This window comes from Heterodontus francisci, chromosome 20 (assembly GCF_036365525.1).
Source record: "Heterodontus francisci isolate sHetFra1 chromosome 20, sHetFra1.hap1, whole genome shotgun sequence".
NCBI lineage: Eukaryota > Metazoa > Chordata > Chondrichthyes > Heterodontiformes > Heterodontidae > Heterodontus > Heterodontus francisci.
This window is the reverse complement of record NC_090390.1, coordinates 33,172,753-33,184,331: the sequence shown is the minus strand read 5'-3', so window position 1 is coordinate 33,184,331 and position 11,579 is coordinate 33,172,753. Positions and strand designations below refer to the sequence as shown.

General features: G+C 44.9%; 1 protein-coding gene across 1 annotated transcript; it reads right to left on the bottom strand.

Annotated features, from left to right (window-relative positions):
- Positions 1 to 2,238: 2,238 nt before the first annotated feature.
- LOC137380856 (interferon-induced protein with tetratricopeptide repeats 5-like) lies at positions 2,239 to 9,846 on the bottom strand. Its single transcript, XM_068053267.1, has 4 exons — positions 9,414 to 9,846; positions 5,749 to 5,864; positions 4,017 to 4,279; positions 2,239 to 3,703 (listed from the first exon to the last, which is right to left on the bottom strand). The coding sequence occupies exons 1-4, from the start codon at positions 9,844 to 9,846 to the stop codon at positions 2,239 to 2,241; spliced, it is 2,277 nt and encodes a 758-aa protein (XP_067909368.1).
- Positions 9,847 to 11,579: the final 1,733 nt, after the last annotated feature.

Here is an 11,579-nt window from a genome sequence, read left to right as displayed (position 1 = left end):
CAGTGCCAGCAGCGCCACTGAGGGTTGTGGCCACAGCTGGGACAGCACCCAGCAAAAAGGGCCATGATGGATGCCGGCCACGGAACAGGTAAGTGGGCCCCGGTGAGTGTTGAGGGTGGTTAATGGAGAGGGTGGGGGTGATGTCCCAGCAGGGGCAGCCCATGCCGCTGGAGGGGGGGGGGGGGCCTCCATGGGGCACAGGGAGCCTGGTCATAAGAGGCCCCCAGCCCGCAAGGAGGCCGCCAGGTATTATTAGGCAGCCTCCTCACTTGACGAAGTGCCCATCCGCACTGGTAAAATAACTGCAGTGGATAGAAGAGGCCCTTAAGTGGCCATTAATTGACTCCCCCTGACTTCCAGCCCGCTCCCGGGGGGGGGGGGGGGTGGGGGGGTTTGGTGGGGGGGGTATGTAAAATACGGGCCTTTGTGTCTAGTTCTGGCACCCCACTTTAGGAAGAATGTGAAGGCATTAGAGATGGTGCAGAAAAGATTTACAAGAATGGTTCCAGGAATGAGGAACTTCAGTTATGTGAATAGATTGGAGAAGCTGCAGCTGTTCTCCTTTGAAAAGAGAAGATTAAGAGGAAATTTGACAGCGGTGTTGAAAATTATGTGAGGTCTGAACAGAGTAGATAGGGAGAAAATATACTCTTTTGCAGAAGGATTGAGAATCAGAGGATGACTATTTATGGTGATTGAGGTGATTGGCCAAAGAAGCAACAGTAACATGAAGAAAAAATCTATTATGTAGAGAGTGGTTAGGACCTGGAATGTATTGCCTGAGAGTATGGTGGTGGCAGATTCCATTGTGGCTTCAAAACTGAATTGCATAATTATCTGAAGAGAAATATCTACAAGGCTGCGAGGAATGGGACTAGGTGAGTTGCTCTTGCAGAGAGCCAGCACAGACATGATAGGCTGAATGGCCTCCTTCTGTGCTGTAACCATTCTATGATTCTAGATGAGAGTGGCTGCCCTTGACACTAAGATAGCATTTGGCTGAGTGTGGTATCAAGGGACCTTAGCAAAATTGAAGTCAATGGGAATCAGGGGAAAAAACTCTACTGGATGGAGTCATACCTAGCACAAAGGAAGATAATTGTGATTGTTGGAGGCAAACCATCTCAGCCCCAGGACCTTGATGTACGAGTTCAAGGTAGTGCCCGAGACCCAACCATCTTTAGCTGCTTCATCAATGGCCTTCCTTCCATCATAAGGACAGAAGTGGGGATGTTTGCTGATGATTGCAGTGTTCAATTTCAGTTTTAGCCATTGAAATTAGTTAATAATATAAGTTCAAAACTTGTTAACTCAGCAATTGAAAATTGCCATTACTGTAGCTATAGTAAGTAGAAACACGAATGCAGAATGATCAGGTAAATGAATAGCAAAGTATCTCTATGTGAAATGCTGGGCAGGATTTTACTGCAGGTTTTGGACCCTGAGGTCAGGACCAAATGAAGGCCCTGAGCCCACATTTGCCGGCAGCGGGACCGGTTCAGCAACTTGACTGGAGGCGGCCTCCTAATTGGCTGCCTCCGGGCCCTCCATCCAATCAAGGACGGCAGGCATGATGTCGATGTTGCTAGCTCCACCAGACGGCTGGCAGCTCTGAAGCCTCGGCGGTCCCACCAGAAGAAGTGGGTGCTGCTGAGGCAGATCAGGGATTGAGAGGAAACCTCAACTCGGAGACCTATGTAAAAAATTTAAAAGCAGGTGGGTCAATCAAGCAGGCCCCTCCAGATGGCCCATTGGGGCCACAGGGGCCACTTTCCCTGCCCATGGCCCTCTCTTTGGGGACTGGAACCTCCAGCTCCAATGGCACCCCTGAAGACCTCAGGGTGGCTGCCTCCATGAAGCTGGCAGTGTATCCACTCAGCATGGCTTTTCTCCGCTGCCAGTATAATGGGAGTGGCCTGGGAAAATAAACCTTAATAGAAGCTTTCATTATTTAAATTAGCTGCCCACATCTGTTCAGTGAGCAGCCGATCAGCATCCAGTCCTGCTGCAGGGAATCTTCCCCGGAGGGGGAATTGCATGGTGAGATGTCCTGACGTGGATCCCTGTTATTTTCCTGTCCACCCCACTTTCTAGTCTGCCACCCCATTACGGGAAAATCATGCTCAGCAAATCTATCAGCTAATCTTAGAATTATTTTTGAATTATTTATTACAAAACAACACATAGAAAATGGGAATCAATTTCCCAGGTAAATCAGGGAGAGATTTTAACATTGTCTTATGTAGCCTGATGCAGTTCACGTAGAGCACTTTGAAATTCTTCATTGACATGATCACACTCCAGGGCTTTCTCAAAGAATTCAATGGCTTCTGATTTCTTGCCATCAACCTGGTGTATTAGTCCCAATATCCCAAAGGCTACACTGTCTCTTGAATATTTATTCATTCGATCTTCAGCAATTTGTTTCAATTTTGCACGGCATTTTTCGTTCTTCTTGCTCTTAACTTTCAATTTTAAGCATTCCTTGAAATGATGAATGGCGTTCAGTTGGGAACACTTCTCATACAGCTGGTAGCATCCGTAGTTCCAAAGTATTAACTGCCTATTCAAAAGGTTGCAATCTTTATTTCTAAGCAAGTTTTCATAGATCTCATCGGCTTTTGAATATTCTTCCGATTCTCCAAAGACTTCCGCCAAATCAAGTATTGCAAAAATAAGTGAGGGTTTCTGATCAAATGCTATTTGGAAATGGTGCGTGCAAAGATCAATACATTTTTTTCTTTCTTCACGAGCAAAATATCTAAAAGGCGTTTTCTTCAGTGCAAACAGCTTCTTTTTGTAACATAAACCAATCTGATGGTGAAGGAGTGGAGAATTCGGTCTAACCTCCAGTGCCTTTTTCAATATCTGTAAGGAATAGTCGACAGATCCTTGTTTTCTTAAAACTTTAGCTGCATACTGAATTATATATGGATCATCAGGAGACATCAGCAGCACTTCTTCTAGTAATCTGTGAAATTTTTCTATCTGATTAAATTCCTGTAGTCTAAGAGCCAACATGAGGAATGAGTCATTAGGATTCAGTGCTAATGCACGGTGCAACTGCTTCACTGCTTTGCAGTCTTCAGGACACTGTGGGACTCCAAAGCTTTCTTTAAGTCGAAACAGAGCAGTTGCATGAGCTGCATTCCATTCAATGTTATCAGGATCCTCCTCCAGAGCCTTCTCAAGACATTCATTTGCCTCTTCATAATATTTCCAGCCAAATTTCAACAGTGACCAACCCTTCTGCCCGTATATTTCAGGTATCATTGCTGTATACTGAGAGCCATCAGCAAATTGTTGACAAATCCTTTCCACCTTGTCGAGGGAGGACTGAGCCTCTGCCAGTTCTCCCATGTGATAATATACCCAGGCTGCGTTTCCATAGGTGACGATGCTCCATTTTGCAATTTCGAATCTGTGATTCTTGCTCAGAATCTCTTCAGCTTCCCGTAAATTATTGAACGACTCCTTACAGTTCCCTCTCATACAGTTTACAAAAGCAAGCAGATTGTAAGGCATGGCTTTATATTTTACAATATCAGACTCCATTATATAATTTAATCGTTCCTGCAAATCATCCCACTCAACATTGTCCATTTGCAGATTCCACGTGAAGTGGCATTGTAGCTGAAGCAATTTCATTTTCAGGGAGTTCCTGTCACTGTCACTGTAAGAAATGTGTTTAAATACATATTCACTTTATTAAGCATTCTGCAAGAAATAGCGATGGGAAAATTATTGCACACTGGCCAACCAAGAAACTAAGAAAAGCTAATAAGCAGCTCCAAAAAAGCTGACAAATCAAATGACGACCAAAGCTGAAACACACAAACAAACAAAAACAACAGACAGGAAAAGACCAGCTGTACCACAGAACTTGTCCCATACCATCATGGTGCACTTTAACACCATGACCCCCATTACCCGGCCCCACCAGCCAGCCTCACAGCCTCCCTGAAAATAGGCACAACAGGGTCACAGCAAATATCCCCCAGGCGCAAGTGGCTGACACTAGGAAAGTTGCAGCCAGCAAGAATCCAGGATTGCTTGTTGGGATCTTTCTGATTACATGGCTGCGATACTCAGTGACTTTACCAGATGAGCCACTGGGAGAATCAAACTCATGCAACTGTACAAGTACCCTTGTCATCCATGGCTCATTGGTGGCCTTGTCGCTTTTGAATGAAAATGTTGCCACTTTAAGTCTCACTCCAGAGACTTGCGTGCAAGATCTTGGGGGATAGTTCAGCTGCTGTACTGAGGGATTGCTGCACTGTCAGAGGCACCATATTTTTGATGAGACATTAAACCAAGACCTGATCCAGCCTCTCCAGTCGACATAAAAGATACCATGATAATATTTCATAGGTTCACAGAATGATCAAGAATAGAAATAGGCCATTCGGGCCATCGTGACTGTGTCGGCTATTTGAAAGAGCTGTCCAACTAGTCCCACTCCTCTCCTGTCTCCCCACAACCTTGTAAACTTTTCCCTTTTAGTATTTATCTAATTCCCCTTTGAAAGTTATTATTTAACCTGCTTCTATCACCTTTTTAGGCAGTGCATTCCAGACCATAGCAACTTGCCTTGTAAATAATTTTTTCTCTCATGTCACCTCTGGTTCTTTCACCAATTACCAAAATACTGTTTCCTCTGGTTATGGACACTTCTGCCCCTGGAAACAATAGATTGGATTCAGAGGGGGGTAAAGGCACAGGGATCCATGAAGTCTGGATTCCCCGTACGCTATGGAGGTTGAACTCTAAAGTGTGCTTGAGATGTCAATGATTTGTTCCCTGCCTATTTCCCATTGGACTGGAAACCATTGGTGAAGGCTGCAGGACCAGGTAGGACTGCGCTGGGGTTGGCTGGGGCAATCTCGGAGGTGGGGGGAATGGGTGTCAATCAGGGGCCTGTGCCAATCTAGGAGGGGGGGAATCAATCCAGAAGGAGAGGAGGGGTTGATCGGTAGGGGGTGGGGAGTTGATCAGATGGTGGGGAGGCAAGTTGATCCCAGGGTTCGGGGGTTGGTCGATCACAGAGGTGAGGAGGGTCAATTTGCAGGGAGAGGGGATTGATCAGGTCCCGGGGTGGGGAGGTCAGCCAATCGGAGGCCAATCTTGGAGGAGAGTCGGAGCTCAATCTGGGGGAGAGGAGAACAATGGCGGTGTGCAATCCTAGGGTCCTGGTGAAGGGCTTTGGAGTCCCAAGTAGCAGGAGGTCAGAGATGTGATGTCTCTTGGGAGTAGAGTGAGGTTTAGCCGAGTTTAGTAAAAGATGTGAGGCAGAGACTGGGACAGAAGCAGCCAGCTGTTGAACATAATGGAGTCTTTTTTTTTTAAATTGTGTTTTACTTTCACTTTCCCTTTGCCATCATGTGTGTCATACAGCAGCCCCAAATGTACAGAATGCCCAATGCAATTGCAATTTCAAAACACGACAAGGGGGAAGTGAGCAGCTGAGGAGTTGGCATCAGAGGCTTGGGGAGGTTCAGAGACCTGGAAGGAGGGATCGGAAGCCGGGCTAGGAGGACTGGAGGTATGGGGGGGGGGGGGGGGTTGGTGATCTGAGACCTGAGGTGAAGTCGGAGGTCAGAGTGGGGAGAGTTGGAGGCCTGGGTGAAGGGGAGGTGATCGGAGGCCTTGTGAGGAATGCCGGGGAGGTGGAGGTCAGATGCGTTATAAGGAAGGTCATGGGAGGGTGTGGTGCGGGGGGGTGGTGGGAGGTCGTGTGGGGGTTACCCTTTCATTGGGGTTGCCCAGGCAGGCACAGTGAATCCAGGAGGAAGTACAATGGCATTCACCTCCTGGATCTGCCAAGCCCCTCACAAAAGCAAAATACTGCAGATGCTGGAAATCTGAAACAAAAACAGAAAATGCTGTAACTTCTCAGCAGGTCAGGCAGTTAATGGATCAGGTCGTGACCTTTCATCAGAACTGGCAAAAGTTAATAATGTAATAGGTTTTGAGGAAGTGAAAGGTGGAAGGAGGGAGAAGAAAAAAAGGGAAGGTCTGTGATACGGTGGAGGGCAGGAGAGATTAGATGACAAAATGTTTCATGGTACAAAGCCAAGTAAAGTAACAAAAGTTGTGTCAGGATGAGGTGTAAATGACAGAATAGCAGCCGCCCAAACACAAAGTAAAGGGATTAAGAAAGAAACAAGGGTGGGGGGGTGGAGGCAGGAACATACCACAAAAAAAATGAGAAAAGAAAAAAATAGGGGCAGCAGTTATGATTTAAAATTATTGAACTCAATATTGAGTCTGGAAGGCTGTAAAGTGCCCAGTCGAAACATGAGTTGCTGGTCCTTGAGCTTATGTTGAGTTTCATTGGAATGCTGTTCTTGCATCTTTCTACCTGCATATTTTCTCTGCTACTTTCATCCTGCTATTTGGTGGTGTATACTGTACACCCAGTAGTGTAATAACTCCTCTATTCTTGCTTAATTCTAACCAAATAGGTTCTATCTATGAATTCATTTCACAGTACAGTGGGCAAGTTCTCCATGGTATCCTGACGAATATTTATCTCTCAGCCAACATCACAACAAAACAGAGGACCTGGTTATTATCACGTTGCAGTTTATGTCACATTGCTGTGTGAAAAATGCTGCCGTACTTCCTTCATTACAACAGTGAATAGATTTCAAAAGTACTTCATTGGCTGTAAAATGCTTTAGGACATCCTAAGATTGTGAAGGTAGATTATTCTTTCTTTCTTCATCTAATCAGGTTGATTACTTGGAGAGGCAGGGATTAATCAAGAATAGTTAGCATGGCTTTGTCGGGGGAGATCTTGTCTATCAAACATGATTGAATTTTTCGAGGAGGTGACTAGGTGTGTAGATCAGGGTAAAGCAGTTGATATAGTCTACATGGACTTCAGTAAGGCTTTTGATAAGGTCCCACATGGGAGATTGGTTAAGAAGGTAAGAGCCCATGGAATCCAGGGCAATTTGGCAAATTGGATCCAAAATTGGCTTAGTGGCAGGAGGCAGGGGGTGATGGTCGAGGGTTGCTTTTGCTATTGGAAGCCTGTGACCAGTGGTGTACTGCAGGGATCATTGCTGGGACCCTTGCTGTTTGTAGAGTACATTGATGACTTAGATGTGAATATAGGAGGCATGATTAGTAAGTTCACAGATGACACGAAAATAGTGAGGCGGAAAGCCTTAGATTACAGGACGATATAGATGGGCTGGTAAGATGGGCAGTGCAGTGGCAAATGGAATTTAATCCTGAGAAGTGTGAGGTGATACATATTGGGAGGACTAACAAGGCAAGGGAATATAAAATGGGTGGTAGGACCCTAGGAAATACAGAGGGTCAGAGGGACCTTGGTATACTTGTCCATAGATCAATGAAGGCAGCAGCACAGGTAGATAAGGTGGTTAGGAAGGCATATGGGATACTTGCCTTTATTAGCCGAGGCATAGAATATAAGAGCAGGGAGGTTATGATGGAGCCGTATAAAACGCTAGTTAGGCCACAGCAGGATTACTGTGTACAGTTCTGGTTGCCACACCATAGGAATTATGTGATTGCACTGCAGAGGGTGCAGAGGAGATTCACCAGGACGTTGCCTGGGCTGGAGCATTTCAGCTATGAAGAGAGACTGGATAGGTTAGGGTTGTTTTCCTTAGAGCAGAGAAGGCTGAGGGGAGACTTGATTGAGGTATACAAAATTATGAGGCATAGATAGGGTAGATAGGAAGAAACTTTTTCCCTTAGCAGACATATCAATAACCAGGGGGCATAGATTTAAGGTAAAGGGCAGGAGGTTTAGAAGGGATTTGAGGAAACTTTTTTCACCCAGAGGGTGGTTGGAATCTGGAACAAACTGCCTGAAGGGGTGGTAGAGGCAGGAACCGTCATAACATTTAAGAAGTATCTAGATGAGCACTTGAAATACCATAGCATACAAGGCTACGGGCCAAGTGCTGGAAAATGGGATTAGAATAGATAGGTGCTTAATGGCCGGCACGGACACGATAGGCCGAAGGGCCTGTTTCTGTGCTGTATGACTCTATGACTATGTGAATTGTTAACTATCTGCATGTTGAAAAGTTTGAACACCGTGATGATTAAATAACAGTCTGTTGATTAAATGTGCAGATTAAGTTTAGGCAGCAAACCAGCATTTGGTGTCTAAGAGCTCCAGGACTACAGATAGTCAGAGCAGGTTAAAGTGTTCAGTTAAGACTGTTTACATTTGAGGGTCTTTAAATTGAAGCAAGCTAGAGTCAGCAGAATCCAGTTTACATTGCTTATTGCAGCCTGGGTGTAACTTTCCTGTTTATCAGACAGCTTTGTGCATGTCAAGAAACAACACGGTCAGAGCAGTCTGCCAATAATTACTGATCTAAATATTAGAAAACGTGGAGAGCAGAATCTCCATTCTCTAAGCATTTAAATTGTGGTTATGTAGGTTTCGATAATACTCAAGGATTCAACAAGCCCCTTCGCTTAACGCTCCCCTAAATTGCCCTCCTATCCCCGTTACCTCTCCCTATATAGTTCTCCATTCCTCATTACTTCTCCCTTACATTGCTCTTCATTTTGCTTCTTTCCCTTTCCTGTCAGAGCTGTTGTTCGAGAGAAAGGGCGAAATTGAGAGAGAAAAAGTGACAGGAAAAGGAAATGGATAGGCTGGGAATATCTAGCTTTATTGCCAATGAGTACTGCAGAACTATTCAGCTCAGCTTATTTGACCTCGCTGTGATTCTCTCTCCTACTCAGCTGCCATCACTTTCCAGACCGCTCTCAGGGCTCTTGTCATCTTTGCACTTATTTCTTGAGTTTCTCTCTTCAACTCTCCAATGGGACTTTCTTGCATCACTTTGCTTTCCTGCAAGTTCTGCCCCCTCTCCCCGCTGAAGTCTTCGCATGTTCTATCTAACTTCACCCCCTGCTCACTTCACAGGCCACCTTCTGAAGCAACATATCACAGCAGTTCATGCTACTTCAAGAGTATGTGGCATTGTGCTTGGGCGTCGTCACTCCTCACCACTGAACCACGTACAAACTGGAGCTACGAGTGTCACTGTTACAATTACATTCCAACTTGTCCCATTGATAATAACTAAGACAAAGAATGACAACAGTCCCAAGATGAACTGGAGACTTTACAACACAAGCGCTTATAGTTTAATTAGTGATATAAAGGATAGTACTTTTTTATAGAAAGACTGTAATTATATCGTGCCTTTCACAACCTTAGGACCTCCTAAAGCACTTAACAGCCAATGAAGTAGTTTTGAAGTATTGTTATCATTGTGGTGTAGGAAATGTTGTAGCCATTTTGCACACAGCAAGATTCCACAAACTGCAATGTGATAATGGCTCGATCATTATGTTTTAGTAATGTTGGTTAAGGGAACATAGAATTACATGGGACAGAATTTTACGGTGGATGGATGGGAGCCGGACTCCGACGTGAAAGTCAATGGCAAACCCGCTTCCGCGGCGGGACGTCCACCCACTTGAGGGAGGAGGTCCCACCTCAGTGAGCTGCCAGCCAAACAGCAAGCCGGCAGCTCTTAGTCCCAGCAGCGCCACCTGGAGCACTGACCACTGCTGGGACTGCAGCCAAGCCGTGCCATGGACCAAGGAGGGAAGGTAAGTAGGGGCATGCCTCACCAGTGGGATCGGTCCTTCCCTGGTGAGGCTGGAGTGGTCCTTTGTGGGGAGGCAGGGGCAGCCCTCAATCGGGCACCCAGTGCTGCCATGCCCCACGCCACCATCCAGCCCACTGGGGCGGCATAAATTTCCGTCCATGAAGTCTACAGCACTGAAACAGGACCCAGAGCCTAACTGAATATTTTTGCTCCACACGAGCATCCTCCCACCTCTGTTCATTTAATCTTATTAGCATATCCTATTCCTGTTTCCCTCATGTGCTAATCTAGTTTTCCCTTAAATGTGTCTATGCTATTAACTTCAATTAATCTTTGTGGGAGTGAGTTCATATTCGTATTCATCTTTGCTTAATGAAGTTTCTCCTTAATTCTCTATTGCATTTATTAGTGACAATGTTATATTTATGGTTCCTAATTTTGGTCTTGCTGCAACTGGAAACATCTTTGTGGTTAGCATCGCAACCTCACAACTCCAGCGACCCGGGTTCGATTCTGGGTACTGCCTGTGCGGAGTTTGCAAGTTCTCCCTGTGACCGCGTGGGTTTTCGCCGGGTGCTCCGGTTTCCTCCCACAGCCAAAGACTTGCAGGTTGATAGGTAAATTGGCCATTGTAAATTGCCCCTAGTATAGGTAGGTGGTAGGGAATTGAGGGAAGGTGGGGATGTGAGAAGGTAATGAGATTAATGTATAAATGGGTGGTTGATGGTCGGCACAGACTCGGTGGGCTGAAGGGCCTGTTTCAGTGCTGTATCTCTAAATAAATAAATACCTCCATGTTATCAAAGCCTTTCTTAATTTAAGATCACTATCAGGTTACCCCTCAGCCTTCTTTTTTCGAGAGAAAAGAGCCCCAGTCTCTGCAACATTTCCTGATAAGTAAATCCTCTCAGTTCTTGTATCATCCCAGTGAAACTGTTTTGTACCTTTTCCAGTGCCTTTAATCTAAATGTGGTCTAACCAAGGTTCGATACATCCTTAAGATACAAGACAAATATTGGCCAGGATACTATGGAGAACTCCCATGCTCTTCTTCAAATTAAGGCCATGGGATCTTTTTACATCCAACTGAAAGAGCATTTTGGGCCCGGGTTTAACATCTTATCTGACTGTTGGCACCTCAACAGTGCAGCAGTCCCTCAGTACTACCCACAACCCATTGACTCAGAGGCAGGAGTGCTACCACTCAGCGACAGCTAACACCTTAACTATATCTGTTATTTATATATGAAAATCTCTCTTATCTCATGATGATCTGAATGAATAAAATTATTGCTTTATCACTTTTACTTCTTTCGGCTGATCAGCTGCAAAAACAGAACAAAGTGTGTTCCAGCCTTCAAAGATATTGAAAGACATCCTTTAGAGTCAGGCGATTTTATGAAACAGGAAATTGAAAGCGAAAGAGATCGCCCTTCAGTAACAGGAAATGTATTTAATTTCATTACTGAAGCAAAATAACACCTCCCCACCTTGCTGCTTCGCAACAGTGCCTGGACTTCATAAAAGAATTCATTGTATGTTAAGTGTTTTAGGATTACAATGATAGTCAAGCAATTAGATCATTTCCAGGAATTGTTCCCTAGATGGACACACACCAACATCCTATCAGCAGCGACTGAGCAGAAACTGGACCCGACAGCATCTATTTTCCCAGATACATAATGGAGGCAAAAAACATCAATTTCCCGTTATTGTCCTTGCCTTCTTTACCCTTTCTTCTGTTTCCCCCCCAGTCTATATTAGGGTACTTCTCTGAAATTTGGCTACAGACTTGCTTCTCGATCTTCTTCCCACCGTTTGGGATTCTGTAGTAAACATCCAGCAATAAAACATATTTTTTTCCCCCTTAACTCTAAGCAAATATATTCAGTCTTCAAATCCTCTATGTTAGCATCCCTCTGTAGAACTGTAATAATATCCTTAATCAATATTGTT

Bases quoted from the DNA above. Each gene is read 5' to 3' on its own strand.
- LOC137380856 (XM_068053267.1), bottom strand. From the start codon at position 9,846: ATGCTCGTGTGGAGCAAAAATATTCAGTTAGGCTCTGGGTCCTGTTTC. The intron at 5,865-9,413 runs GTAAAATTCTGT...TTTTTGTTTCAG, and splicing joins CCGGCTCCCATCCATCCACC to ATTTCCAGCATCTGCAGTAT. The intron at 4,280-5,748 runs GTAACCCCCACA...TGCCTCTGACAG, and splicing joins TGGGCAACCCCAATGAAAGG to TGCAGCAATCCCTCAGTACA.